Source organism: Lissotriton helveticus, chromosome 1_1 (genome assembly GCF_964261635.1).
Source record: "Lissotriton helveticus chromosome 1_1, aLisHel1.1, whole genome shotgun sequence".
Classification (NCBI taxonomy): domain Eukaryota; kingdom Metazoa; phylum Chordata; class Amphibia; order Caudata; family Salamandridae; genus Lissotriton; species Lissotriton helveticus.
The window spans coordinates 125,234,667-125,249,405 of record NC_136057.1 but is presented as its reverse complement, the minus strand read 5'-3'; the positions used below and the strand labels follow the sequence as shown (position 1 = coordinate 125,249,405).

The 14,739-nt window shown below is 49.2% G+C and overlaps 1 protein-coding gene across 1 annotated transcript in view; it reads right to left on the bottom strand.

Moving 5' to 3' along the window:
- Positions 1-6,278: 6,278 nt before the first annotated feature.
- LOC144767885 (uncharacterized) overlaps positions 6,279-14,739 on the bottom strand; it is a 54,262-nt gene continuing 45,801 nt past the window's right edge. Inside the window, 1 exon segment of the mRNA XM_078651261.1 lies at positions 6,279-9,029. Coding sequence (XP_078507387.1) covers positions 7,822-9,029 — 1,208 coding nt within the window. The 3' untranslated portion in view covers positions 6,279-7,821.

Sequence of the window (14,739 nt, the reverse complement as noted above, 5' to 3'; positions counted from 1 at the left end):
CACAAACAAAAAAGAAAGCTACTCGCTATTGGACTACTATTAGCTAAGCGCAGAGTAGCGATGCGCTGGGCAAGGGGCCCTGCCCCAAAATTGGGGGATCGGCACTCGGACATGGCACACTGTAATGAGTAGTTGGACACTTCTAATGAGCTTCAGTCTGTGCAGAACCGCCCTAGGGACTACTGAGCCCTTTATAAGGCATAGGTAGTGGACAAAGGCGAAAATGCCGAGGAGGAAGGGCACGCAGAGGGGCGATGCTGGACACAGGATACTAAAAGAGGATTGCAGGCTGCAGCGTGGTGGGCTATGGAATGGGACTGCGTTAACACCAGACCCCTGCAAAGGACGAACGAATGTATGCAGTTGAAGAATGTACGGACAACAGGTCCTCTGGGGCAGATGTTTGCTGAGAGGTCTATCGAATGACTGTCAGCAGCAGAAAGGTATACTGAAGAGTGCCACTTACCACTGCATGCTTTGTACTACTTTATGTATCATACAAGAACTATGTTGTGCAGTGGGACTACGAGGTGGTCAAATGTGCATGTGTGATCTTTAAAATGTTAATAAAAAAAGAATAAAAATAAAAAAACAGCAGCGAGGGAGTTGGGCAAGAAAAGAAAGGAAGCCCCTGAGAGTGTGAAAGATGTTTCTGGACTATACAGCCATTTCTGATATTTCAGGAATTGCCTTAAATAAATGGAAGCTCCAAACTACCTGCTTGTGGAACGGTGGAGGATGAGTGGTGCCTGCAACCAATTCTCAATTGCATTTTGTTTTTGGTGGACTGGTAATGGTGAGCCGCAGAACAGTGAACATGAAATGAAAAGTGCTAAAGAAAGTGCTTGTAGCTACTAAACAAAAAGGTTTAGACGATCCTCTAAACCAAAACGTTTGTTGATCCTCAATTACAATTTCCACACATACACCGTTGTTCCTGTGTCGTAGTAAGCATGTAAGGTAGCGTAGATGGTTAACGCATCCACTGCAGACATCTGCAGCATGCAGAGCACAGGCTTGAAGCCTTTTAAGATGCAACACGTCCTAGGCCCTTCTTTTGTGAAGGCGTCCCCTCCCTATGATGGGGAATCCTATAAAACACATGCAGTGGAGTATAATAGACATAAGGTGTGGATATTCTTAAAAAGGTTGATGTGTGTGTGTGTCTGTTTTGTATTTCAAAAACACTTGCAGGTATAATCCTATGTGTTGTTCATCCCACTAAAATCTAACTTTGCCGTTGCATTTAGGAAGCAAACTGTGTTGATAAATGAAACATACAGGAAAATTCTTTTAGGTAGAATGAAGTCCTGCATGAACCAGGAAGAGGTAGACGACGGGTTCCTGCTGTTCAGGCATCGGCAGTGCAGAGACTCGTAATAATGATCATTTTATCTGAGCATGGTCCTGAGAGATCGACTCTCCTTCCAAAACGTAAAGCCCTCCATCAGTGCTGGCAGGAACGTCCTGCTCGGGTTTATGCATATTTGCGGAAAGACCAGGATGCCATGAGCTCAGGTGCAAGCAAAGAAAATTACCTATTTGACTGTTGTTGGGCGGCTAATATACAGTAATTTACAGGGTCAATGGGCCCCTCACAGTCCTGGGCCCGGTGCCACTGCACCTGCTGCACCAATGGTAAAGTGCACAGAAGCATGAAGAGTCAGCAAGCACCAGCAAGAGTGTGCGATGAATGGACCAAGAACAGCAGGAGCATCTGCCGTCCGCTGGGAAAACACGAACATGGACTTCAAACAAAATATTATCTCCAAGCCTAATAATGAAATAGATATCTTCGATCATTAGGAGCACAAATAAATGAATGCTTGCAGTGATTAATTTGTATTTTTAAAACCCTGTGCCGGTGCTCATGCCACCGCTGTTGCTGCACATGTGCAAAGCTGGCGCTGCACCATTAGTTTAGTGCCCTATTGGCTAGTTCTCCTGCTGGGGGAGTAAATCATTAGGGGTCACTTGTACAAAGCATTTTTGCAGTCGGAAACGTCCAACCGCAAAAATGCTTTTACAAATGTACCAAATACAAATTGTGATTCGGTAACACGCTACCTACTCACAATTAGGGTTTGCGATTGGGTATTTAAAAGGGGTGTGTTTACGGTGTGATAAGTTAGCCTGGTATATGATGTCCACTATTCTAGTGGGCACCTTGCACCAGTCTAAACGACCATTATTGATGGTGGTTGTAAAGTCAACCTTATAGACAAGCTATCCTAGTGGTAGCATGGACCAGCAGTCTGAGGCTAAAACTTCAGAGAGCATGTGAAGCCAGTTTTTTTTACCATATATAATCCCTTGAATACCAAATGAAAGGACACCACACAAGGTATATATCAAATATATATGTATTTATTACTAACACAACCCCTCTGAACTCTTTATGAGGTCAGAGCTCGAAATACATTACAAATTACTCATTTAGCATATTTTAAGTTGCACAAATACAATTCTGCCCTAGGGGCCTCACGAACCATATACTAAGTAAGTGGTATAAGAACCACTTCAAGAATAGTGAATAGTCCTAGGGCATAGGGAATCACTGGGGCTACACTACAGAACCAAAGGTTAGGAAGTAGGAGACCCACGGGCGGGGCCTGCAGTGTCTAAATACAGGCGCGGGTTCTCATTGACTTTCAATGGAGAACGAAGAAGTCACAAAGTTACTGATTAAGGGAACTTCCGAGTGGACTACGACAAAACCCCTAGGACACTTGGATAGTCAATACCCACGGGAGCACCGGAGTACTCGAGTTACCTCACCCAGCGAAGCCGGGTGCATAGGTGTCTTTTCGTGTCGGGTTTCGTCGATGCTTTCAATGGAGACCTGCAAAAGAAGTGCTGCAGGCGGCCGAAGGAAGAGTGTCCGGGTGGATCCAAGGGTGGATCGAAGAACAGAAGAACCTGAAAGCAGAGGGGACAGAGTCTGGGTCACTAGCCAGTGACCAGGATGGAACCAGGAAGGAACCAGGCGATGTCACGATGCAAACAGGTGAAGAGGTGAAGCTTGTCTCTGCATCCACGAGGACCAGGAGGCGTCGGCGACGACCAGGAGCTGGATTCTAGCTGTCCCACGAAGGATCTAGTTGACTGCGGTGTCTGTATCCGGATTGGACCCAACAAGCCTTGGTCATCGCAACCCACGCAGGAAGTGAAGATTGACTGCAGGTCAGACCAGCAAGGTCTGAGGCACTTCTGGTAGTGTGGCTCACTGGTTAGAGGCGGCAGACCCGAGAGCAGAAGTCGGCCCGGGACCAGGGTTCGATTCCCGACGCGGCAGGGTCGTGGACCTTGGTCAGCGGACTCGATAATTCTCGCTTCGGTGCTTACTCTAATCAGGGATCACACTCGGCAACTCTGGGCATTAGCTTGCCTAATCTCCACAACGGCCCCACCAATTCCGGGGATGCCTGGCTCCACCTTGGGGACTCCCAGCAAGGCCCATCCCACAGAGAAAGCCAGGACGGGTTCCCCAGAGTTATACAGCGCCGGGACGCCCCGTTGCTGGGGCAGCTGTGCGCTTTACAAGTATACTACATTTACATTTACATTTACATTTACATTACATTTACATTCTCTTTTGGAAGGAAGCTGGAGCAAGCCCAGAGCAACAAGGCAAGCATTGGAAATGCAAAGGATCGTCTTCAGAGGGCTCACTAGCCAACGGGCTAGCAACCGTGAAAAAGCGTCAAGCTGAAATGCAGGAGCGGGCTTCACCGGCACTGGTGGAGTGAGGAGGGCTGAGCTCTAGTGCAAATGATGCTCGGGTCTGGGGCTTCTCTTACCCCAATGCACAACTGTGAGGGTCCCTCGGTCGTTGCACTATCAGCAAAGTGCAGGTAGTCCAGGGTAACCGGTCCCACGTCTCTCGTGTCCGACACGGGTATCAGCTGTGCTGTGGATGTTGATCAAAGTTGGAGAAGTCTGGAAGTCCAGTTTCTGAGTCGCTGAGTCATCGGGTTCCGGCAGGAGCGTCGACAAAGCAAACCGGCAAGTTACTGGTGGTGCCCGTTTGAACAGGGTGGTCACTCCTTGACCACAAGGGAGATATCTTCTGTCTTCTAGTCGGTATAGAATGTCGAAGTCCGAGAGTTTCGTTTCAGAGTTTCGTTCCAGGATAATCTAATGTCTCTAGACACAGCTCCTATCTTTATACTAAACTAAGGGGCTGGATTACCTGCTATGTCCCTCCTATGGGTGGACCTGAGAAGGGGGTGGTTACAGCCCTTTCTCTTTGTCCAGTTTCGTGCCAGAGCTGGGGCTGGAGTGCCCCATCATCTGGTTTGAACCTTGTGTGCCCCAGGCAATGTCTGGAAAAGCATCTCTCCATTCATCCCACCCTGCCCCAATACACTACAGGCTGTCTGGGGAGGTGCAAGCACCTCCCTCAACAGGAAACCTATTGTCCAGGCCTCCCTTGCTGGAGTTTCGTCCAGCTGCAGGAGGTCAGACTCGTGTCTGTGGCAGCAGCATCCATTTTGTGATGCTGAGGCTCTGTTTAACTTTAACCGGGTAAAGCAGTAACATACATTTCTTTTCCCTCTAGAAGGGTGGAATGCTACCCCCGCCACCAGAATTGGCGGTGGGATAGTATTCCAAAGCGTTTGACACCTTACACAACATGTTTTAATAAAGCCAAACCAAAGTTAGCATTTAACCGCGAGGACTATAATGCACTTAAGAGTATATGGTATGGCTATATCATAGAACAGCTATAAGGACATGGTTCCGAATACAGCAGAAGGGCTCAGCTCATGCTAGAACACCCTCTCACATAAAACTAAGCTCTCTGCCTCCAGGATTGTCGCGGCCTACCATAGGAGTGACTTATAGGTGAATATGTGTCTATATATAAGGTTAGATATAGGAATACTATATTTAAGTAAGGGGTGATTACACCACCTTACTCAAGCTGAGTGATCAGCCTGTCGTGTCAGTTTGGATGGCCAGCCAGGGGTGGCATAATACATGCTGCAGCCCCTGGTAGGCCTTGAATGCACCTATGCCCTGGGTACCTATGGTACACTATACAGGGGCTCACAGAGGTGACCCAATACCCAATCAGGTATGTACCTAAAGTACATGGTATCAATTTAGAGAGAGAACAGCTGGGCTGTGGGTCTGATTAGCAGGCCCACAGCCACACTAAAGTCAAAAAACCAATAAATCACAGCAAAAAGTGGGGTGACCATAGGAAGCAGACCATACTCTCCTACATACGGCATCTCTTCTTCCAATAACTGAATCTGAATGGGCTGTATGAAAGTTTTGCAACCGAATTACAGTCAAATTTTACTGACTCCCTGAAGGAGGTGGTAACCCATTTGCAAATAGGTAGGGATCCTTTGAAGAATGGAATTCAAATATTTTTAAGAGCAGGCGGCTGTCCCACGGACCCCACTGTCTACTCTTACAAAAATTAAACGAAAAAGCTTATTTTTTTAAATGCATCCCATTATCCTTTAAGGACAATGGTCTGCATAAAAAGTAAAATAAAAAAAAAACAGACTGCTTTATTAAAAACCAATCATAGACATGGTGGTCTGCTGACCTCAACAGGCTGCCATCTCTGTGATGGCTGTGATTCCTAATGGGTCTCAAATTGCGACCTACCACACTAATATGCATGAGGTAGGTCTATTTGTCACTCGCTAACAATCGCTAATGACACTCAAAAGAGTTTCATACATTAGGAATTCTGATTTCCAAATTGCGACTCATCGAGAATCACAAATAGGAAATCGGTATTCCTGTTGCTAGTACATCCTGCCCTAAGTCTTGTTGTATTTTGCATTTTTCGAATGAGAAAAGCAAAAAAGGGCTGGGATGAAAAAAAGAAATAAAAAAAATAAGTCTGGACACATTACTTACTCCTTACAAGAGGTAAACAAGTTATACCTGGCGGCACATATAGATACAGGGCTGCTCAGTGGGTAAGCTGCTTTCCAGTTGGTTGCGGCAGCACTCTTCACTACCGAAGCCTGAGCGCTGTAGAGCTTACAGAGTGACCAAAAAATAAATGTGCGCCCTATAGGAGGGGATCTTAAATGCACAGAATGCTGACTTGAACCCATTGTAATGCAAGATACAGCAGGATTTATTTAGGAAAAGATGTCTACATACATCTTCAATAAACACAGTTCAACTATTAAATCTTAAACATATGTGGTAAAAGTAATGATGGGAAGGTAAAAGAGCCCACGTTTCTTTCTGCGGATCCAACGGTAATCACGCACCACAAAGATCGAGCAGCACCTGGGCTGAAGATGGAAGCAAGTTTGTTATGAGAGGCGAGTACCTCTGTGGGCTGCAGAGTGGCTATGGGCTTATATTTGTTGGGACTTTGGCATCTGCGAATAGGGGGCAGTGCTGAGAGCCCTCGCTGTGAGCTCAAAGTTGTTGTGACGTGTAAGTAGTAGTTTAGTGTGTGTTTTGTAAGATGACCTGAGAGCGTTGCGGCTGTGCCCTCATGTAATGGCGTGAGCGAGGTGGTAAATAAATCCTATATTTGGTTGGTACAATAGAATCAACTAGCAGTGAGAAAGACTGAGCACATTTATAAAGAAATAACACAAGGATGTGATTGGTTAACGATCATAGTCTCCTTATATTCTTGTACTGCTGCTCACAATCACGCTTCACAGGTGACCAGAGCTTCAGTTACAGAGCCCAGGTCTAGGCTGGGAAAATAACACATCTTAATAATGCTGTCTCACTGGGGGCACATATGCCTTAGCATGCTTGCAGTAGGGTCAGAAATGACTTCTCTAAATAAGTTTAGCACAGCCATACCATTACGCACGGAGTGCTTGCCTTTGAACACTTTTAGCTGGGACTTAAACATTAGTATGCCGTACATCATGCTCTTAAATACCGAACAATGCTAATTAGTGCATGGCCTTTTAAAATAAATTCATCTGCGAGGTGCGGATCACACCCAGAGAGCCACAGCTGCCTGTAAAGCCCTGCAGCCTCTCTCCGAAACTAGTGCTGCAAATAGCATGCGAAGAAGAAAGATGCTGCACAACTTGTGACCCTCGGCAACCCGATACACTGCCGTTTAAGAGGCACGCTGTTCGTTCTCCCCTCTTCCACCGTGGTATGTTGCTAGGCCCAAGATCTGCTCTCTGTGCTCCTTCACGCAAGAGGTCTTTTTTCCACGCTGCTCGCTTTTTAATAGCAAGAGCTGCAAATGGTGCCTCAGTGATGTGTGAAGTGTATGCGCTTCGCAACGGAGTTTGCGCACTCAGGGTTATTACACTAAATGCACGTACCCTACAGGGAACACTGGCCATTAGGAATTTATGACTATAAGCCCTCGCTAAGTTACAACATTCCAGTAAAACTTACTTTGGGGTAAGCAGGACATAAGATTGTTACAGTGAAAATGGATCTATCTTGTTTGTATTAATTGTGTTGTAGAAACGTTTGTTTTGAGTGAAGTTCCTGGCATAAACTGTGCAGTGATAGGGTTCAGGTTAGTGTGTAATATTTGGTGCCGTTGCATATGTGCCTTTTGAGTAAAGCTCTTCTCACACCCAGTGCAGCGATGAGGCCTCTCACTGGAGTGTAAACTTCGGAGCCGTAGAAGATGTGCCTTACCAGTAAGGCTCTTCTCACACACAGTGCAGTGATAAGGCATCTTTCCTGTGTTTGCACTGTGATGCCGTACATGGCCTTTCTTTCTGAGAAAAGCGCTTGGAAGACACTTTGCAGAGGTTTCTCTCCTGTGTGTTTGGTGTTACGAGACTTGACTGTTAAATCAATTAAGCTCTTCTCGCACACAGTGCAGCAATAAGGCTTCTCTCATGTGTGTACGCTTTGATGCCGTACAAGGCCTCCGTTCTGGGAAAAGCGCTTTGAACACACAGTGCAATGATAAGGGGTCTCTCCGGTGTGTTTTCTTTGGTGCTGTAGTAGATTTGCCTTTTGATTGAAGCTCTTCTCACACAAGGTTCAGCGATAAGGCTTTTCTACTGTGTGTATACGTTGATGCTGAAGAAGAATTTTCTTTCGAGTGAAGCTCTTTGTACATACTGAGCAGTGATAAGGCCTCTCTCCACTGTGTGTTCTTTGATGCTGTACAAGGTTTCCCTTATCAGCAAAACGCTTGGAACATACTGTGCAGTGATACGGCTTCTCTCCAGTGTGTACACTTTGATGCCGTACAAGGGTCCCCTTACGAGAAAAGCGCTTTGAACACACAGTGCAATGATGAAGTCTCTCTCCTGTGTGTACACTTTGATGCCGTACAAGGGTCGCCTTATGAGAAAAGCGTTTTGAACACACAGTGCAGTTATAAGGTCTCTCTCCGGTGTGTATTAGTCCGTGCTTTAGTAGATTTGAATTTTGACTGAAGCTCTTCTCACACATGGTGCAGTGATAAGGTCTCTCTCCGGTGTGTGTTCTTTGATGCTGTACAAGGTTTCCCTTATCAGCAAAGCGCTTGGAACACACTGTGCAGTGATACGGCTTCTCCCCTGTGTGTGTTCTTTGATGCAGCACAAGGGTTGCCTTCTGAGAAAATTGCTTTGAACACGCAGTGCAGTGATAAGGTCGCTGTCCGGTATGTGTTCTTTGATGCAGAACAAGGGTTGCCTTATGAGAAAAACGCTTTGAACACAGAGTGCAGTGATAAGGCTCCTCTCCTGTGTGTACACTTTGATGCCGTACAAGACCTTTCTTATTAGCAAAGCGCTTGGAACACATTGTGCAGTGATAAGGCCTCTCTCCAGTGTGTGTTCTTTGATGCTGTAAAAAAGTTGCCTTTTCAGTGAAACACTTTTTACACGTTTCGCAGGGATATGGCCTGAGGCTGGTGTGTCCTTTTTTGTGCCTCACAAGAAGTGTCTCATTGATAAATCCTTTGTCACACACATTACAAGCAAAGCGTCTCTCCATCATGTGCATTCTGCGCCGTTTATTTAAGTAGATATTTTGAGTAAAATTAATCTTGCCTCCGGAACCTTTATGGCTTTCTTTCCCATTCATACTTTCTAGATGTGATTGTTGTGCTGCAAAATAGAAAAAACATTGAAAATTACATGAAGAAAATATTTCTTGAAAAAGCTGCATTGGTATAATATGGAGAAGTGAACAGTTACAATTCAGGGAAAAAAAGTGTATGTTTTAAGGAAAAGAGTCACACTTCCCTTTGAGGCACAGATGGAGGCTAGTCCTCCTACACAAAGAGGGGTGACTTAGTTCTGCAGCAGGAGCATGCTGGGAAATCAAGTGATTCACAAGAACCACTATTGGACATGGGGTTTCTGGTTGGCTAGGGTAGGCAACTAAGCCAGGCAGAATCCACCACTCTAGTCAGGGTAAGCCAGATACACACCCAAGATAACCTGCGCTCATCCTCTGGTAGCTTGGCGCAGAGCAGTCAGGCTAGTTTAAAGAGGCAATGTGCAGAGCATTTGTGCAACACACTCGCGCAGCAACACAGTGAGTAAACCACAAAAGGGAATCCACGCAGGATTATGTAAAAATAGATTCTATATTGTACATCAAACAAGACCACAATGACTAAAATCACACCTTTAGCCAAATAATGCAGGTTTGACAGAGAAAAACACAAATTACTATGAAAACATAGGTCACAGCACACATGCGCTCCTATTACACTACATATGGTAACTGTAATGAACGTAGTTGAAGTGATTGCATTTAGAAACCAAACGTAGGGCGCAGGAGCACCTACTAAATGATAAACAGTAATTGAGCTCGAGTCTTCCAGCAGTTCACCTCTATGGACGGGCCTGCGCCATTTTTGAGGTCATCTCCAGAGCAGAGACAATGCTGAACAAGAAATGCACCTCACGCTGTTGCGAATTTGGAGCCCGCCGGGGCCGCTTGAATCGCGTCTCTTTGCCCAAGGAAATCCAAGCCATCCGTGAAGGAGATCAGGGCGGCTTTACCACTCTTCTGGACTCAACCCGTCTTATAGTACCTTTGTGGGTGCAGGGTCACTGTCCTCAGGGCATCTGTAACTTGCTAACAATGTTGTCATGTTTCGGGAGTGGGACCCGACGTTGAGAGCTTCGTGCAGTATACTCGTTAAAACCAAAGGGCGAGGCTGGCTGGAATCAGCCTCAGAATGCTGGCCCGTCACATGTTACAGAACAATGTGTCATCGAAAGGCCTGGCTTGAAGGCTTTGTGCAGCTCCTGTAGCTCTGCAGCCTAAGGCGCTGCACTGAACCACCTCAGAGCAGTATAAGTCTTCAGGGGGCTGTTTCTCAAGTCTCACGGCCACAGGGGCCACACTAGTTTGTTCTTGGTGGCATCGGACGGTGGGGATATCTTGCCAGACTCCGGGGTTGAGATTCACAATCCAATGCAGCTGCAGTGAGCACGCCAGCTCAAGGACGTGTTTGTTTCTCTGGTAATGCCTCCAGACAAAACAACGCTGTTCTCGCTTGAGAAAAACGCTCACCACATGCTGGTTTGTAAAACATGGAGCACTTCCCTAGAATGCACAAAGGCACTCCCCTGGTCAGAGCGCAGCACTGCAGGCCCATGGTGCACTGTCCTGTAATGCACAAAGCTTTACCTTAGTGCAGAAAGGAGCACTGGCGACATGCTAGCCCTTGTAAAATGGGCTCACCCAGCAGAAGTCTTGGAGAAAAGAGGCAACATGATCTTTGATGGCCCTGAGATCTCAAGAGAACAGGGGGCAAGCAAACAAGCCTTTGGAGAGCACTTTGGGGTACAAAAGGAGGTGGCAGGCAACAGACAGCACATACATTTAGGTTGAAAATTGGCAGCCCCTCCTGCAGCCCAGCAGCAGCAGGTCAACACAACCAGGCAGTTAGTCGAAATGGTGGTTGCTCCTGGCAGCACAGCAGTCCTCATGGCAAGGAGCAGTTTGTAAAGCCAACAGTGTCTGGCTACAAGTCCCAAGCAGCCTCTAAAAGCATGGGATCAGAGCTCCAGTACATATACTCAAAAATGTCTTTGATGGGGGGGCGTAGCCAGCAGCATGGCTGGGTGAGACGTGAGCCTAGGCTGCTCCGGCTACTCGTTTTGATCCGACATACCTGAGGCCAGCCGGGAGTCCTGTACCCCGCTGTGTGTTGGACTGTGGGGGCCCCTGCCACTCCTGGAGTGCTGTGAGCGCTGTTCCGTACTGACTGCCGGGACCGACTGAGACGGACGCGGCGCGCTGGACCCCACGCCGCTGGGTTGCGAGGTTTGGCAGCGGTGTAGGGCGAGGGACAGCGCAACCCCCGGGGACCGAAGGAGACCCGGAGAGAGAACAGACGTGGGCTGCTGCTCGCGGGCCTCGGCGTGACCTGCACTGATGTGGAGCTTGGCGGCTGGCAGGGGTGAGTGACGTACGACCGGGAGGATGGCGCGGAGCGGTGGTGGAGGCTGGCCTGGACCGTGGAGCTGGATCCCCGAGCTGTGTCGCCACGGAGGTGAGGGCCTGAACATCTGCCTGGCACCAGCATACTGCTGGGCGAAAAACGCCTGAAGCTGAGTGGTGGGGAGGAGCCCCCTGCAGCTCTCGGACGAGAGGAGGCTTTGTGTGCCTGCATCGCCTGGGAGCTGTAGCGCTGCCTGCTCCTCTTCTTTGCCCCCCCCCCACGCGCTGGAACTTTCTGACGCACAGCTGGCCCCCCTACCCTGTAGAGACTGGTAGAGGGGGCTGGAAGACTGAAGAGGGGCAAGTCCTGGACGAGGCAGGGCCTGCTAGCGTGGCCCCAGGGAGCAAGGAGAGACGTGTGGATTCACCTCTGGAGACTCGCCTGGTGACTGCCGGGAGACAGAAGGGACCTGCCGTTACAGAGGTACAGGCGCGGGAAAGACCGGGGCCCGGTGCGAAAGTGCCTGGGGGGCCTGTATCCCGATTCAGGGCCACTATTGGGGCCCATACTCGGACGGCCTGAAGAGTGAAGAGTGACTGGGGTTGCTGCCTGCACCCAAGATACCGGCGGTGGGCGCCTCTGGCGGTGGCGCATGTGGAGACAGTACCTGATGGGTCTATAGAGGGACCGGAACTGGGGCTCTTGATATCCTGTGGATAATGTCTTCTAGTGCACGGCAGGAGATAGCGGCTGGCCCCTGGAAGTCGGGGGGTTCGGAGGGAGCACGGCCAACTCACGCACAGCCATGGGCAGGAAAAGCTTAGACCCCAAGCCCCCTGGACAGGGTACGCTGGACCGATTTGCCACAACCCCTCCTCCCCGAACGTTGACCAAACCGGGGCGAGGTCAGATACGACCATGCTGATGGATTCTATACAGGCGTCCCGAGAGGCCCTACAGAAACAGGTCAGAGAGGTTGGTGCGGATGTGGCACTCCTACGACAGGACCTTCACAACCTAGCAGAACGAGTGACGGTCTCGGAGACTCGGATAGGGGAGACTGAAGATACCATAACAGACCTACAGAAAGGTATGGCGGAACTACAGGACTCCCATAAGCAACTTCTCTGGAAGGTGGATGACGGCGAAAACAGGGCACGACGCAACAACCTGCGATTCGTGGGCTTTAGGGAAGGTCTCAAAGGGGCGAACATGTCAGAGTTCCTACATTCGTGACTGCTCCGCACTTTCCCGAAGGACACATTTTCCACGTGTTGTGTCATAGAACGGGCGCATAGAGCACTGCTGGCGAAACCACCGGAGGGAGCAAGACAGCGGCCGATCATTGCTCGCTTCCTCAATTTTTTGGATAGGGACATGATCCTCAGGGAGATCCGCCACGAAAATGCCCACATAATGATGTTCCTGGATTACAGCCAGGAGGTACAGAAACAGAGGCGCTCCTTTGATTCAGTCAAGGCCAAGCTGCGAGACCTCAGAATCCAGTATATGCTGTTGTTCCCGGCAAAGCTGAAGGTTCTGTACAACGAGAAAACTAATTTTTTTCAATCGCCGGAGGAGGCGTGGCAGTGGCTGGAAGAGCATCCCCCCTGCCACGACAACAGTCTGGGACCCGGGAGTCATCGGCTGGGGACCGACCTGCGGATGGGCCGCCAAAGCCGCAGAGGCGGTGCCAGAGGTGTGTCAGCCATGGAGTGGAGGTTACCCCATATCCCAAGACAGGATCGGCGTGGAGGAGGCGACGCAAGGCGATCCTGGTAGACACTAATCCATCGCCGGGTTCCCTGTTCTCCTGTTTAGCAGAGAGGGCACAGTCGGAGGGGGAGGAGGAACCTGGCAGCACTTCATCCGAGGAAGAAGAATCGGAGGAATACTCATTGCATCCCCTAGTGGCGGCAATCCATGATATGGAACAGGACAGCGTGTCGGGGACCAGGGCCTCACAGGGGGACCCACCAGACTCTAATTCGTGACGATGGGACAGTAATGGCTGGTCGACTTTGGAATTGGTGGCCAGGAGCACGCAAGTTGGACACCCCCTCTTTTTCTTTGTTTGCTTGCTTTGTTTTTATTGATTTGTTCTTTCTTTCTCATTTCTATTTAGTTGGTCTCCGCCTTTACTGGTTGCTCCTCTAGAGGGTTGGAGTGAGTTAACGTGATCTGAGGCTGAGGTTGGGTGGGCGACAGACCTCCTTCACCTGATCAGCTGTATCTCTATCACTAGGATGGCGATGGGTCTGGTGGGGGGAGGGAGGTGGGGAGGAGGTGTTTTTTGGGGGGATGATCTTTGGGTGTTGTTATTGTTTTAAAGCATGTCACAGACGGAATTGCCACACATACCTGCACATTGTACGCCCGATGCTCTCCGGCACAAAAACTGACTGGGACTGATGTTGCCTGGCGTAGTGGGTGGTCTTGGAAATGAGGCACAGGATAATGGTACTGCCCAAATCCTTACATGGAATGTGAACGGACTGGGCAATAAGATCAAACGGGGGTTGGTCCTGGCCTATGTAAAAAAGTCTGCACCGGACATAGTCCTGCTCCAGGAGACTCACCTACGTGGTACGCGATGTGGGTTTTTGGCCCGGGGGCCCTATAAGGTGTTGGCACCTGCGGGATACACTTCGGGATCCAGAGGGGTGGCCATTCTGATTAGGAAGTCCCCTCCCTCCGCCGTAACGAGAACGTGGACTGACCCCCAGGGTACTTACGTTGGGGTTACGGGCACTTGGAGACACCAGAAGGTCACAATAGTTTCTGTCTATGCACCTCCCAAGCTACAGGCCCGAACCCTAGCGGGAGTAGCTGATATCCTTTTAAATACTCCAGCCACACTACAAGTGATAGGAGGGGACTTTAATGACGTTATGTCCCCCCCCCCCCGGATAGATCGGGGTTGCGGGCGGACACTCTGGAACCTTCCCCTCTGAAGCAGTTCAGTGACATGATGGGACTGACAGATGTCTGGAGATGGACTTACTTACTCTTACTTTTCAGGTGCCCAGAAGGTGTACTCTAGATTAGACTACATCCTCCTTCCACGTCATGCTCTTAGAGCTGAGAATCGAGCAGAATACCTGACCCGGGGAGAATCAGATCACTCACCACTGCGAGTGACAATAGGGACGAAGCGCGGACCACTGGGCGGGACTTGGCGATTGGCAGCATGGGACCTGCAGGACAAGGATTTGTTGCGGGGGTTGCGGGCAGATGTGAAGGTGTACTTTGCCGAAAACCTGAACACAGTGCAGTCAAGGGTTACGCTCTGGGAACCTTTTAAAACAGTTGTGAGAGACAGGGCGCATAATAGAATCGCAGGGCAAAAACTGAAGGTGCAGGGAGATCTGAATGACCTTGCGACCCGTATCTTGGAGTTGGAGCGCCGCTAT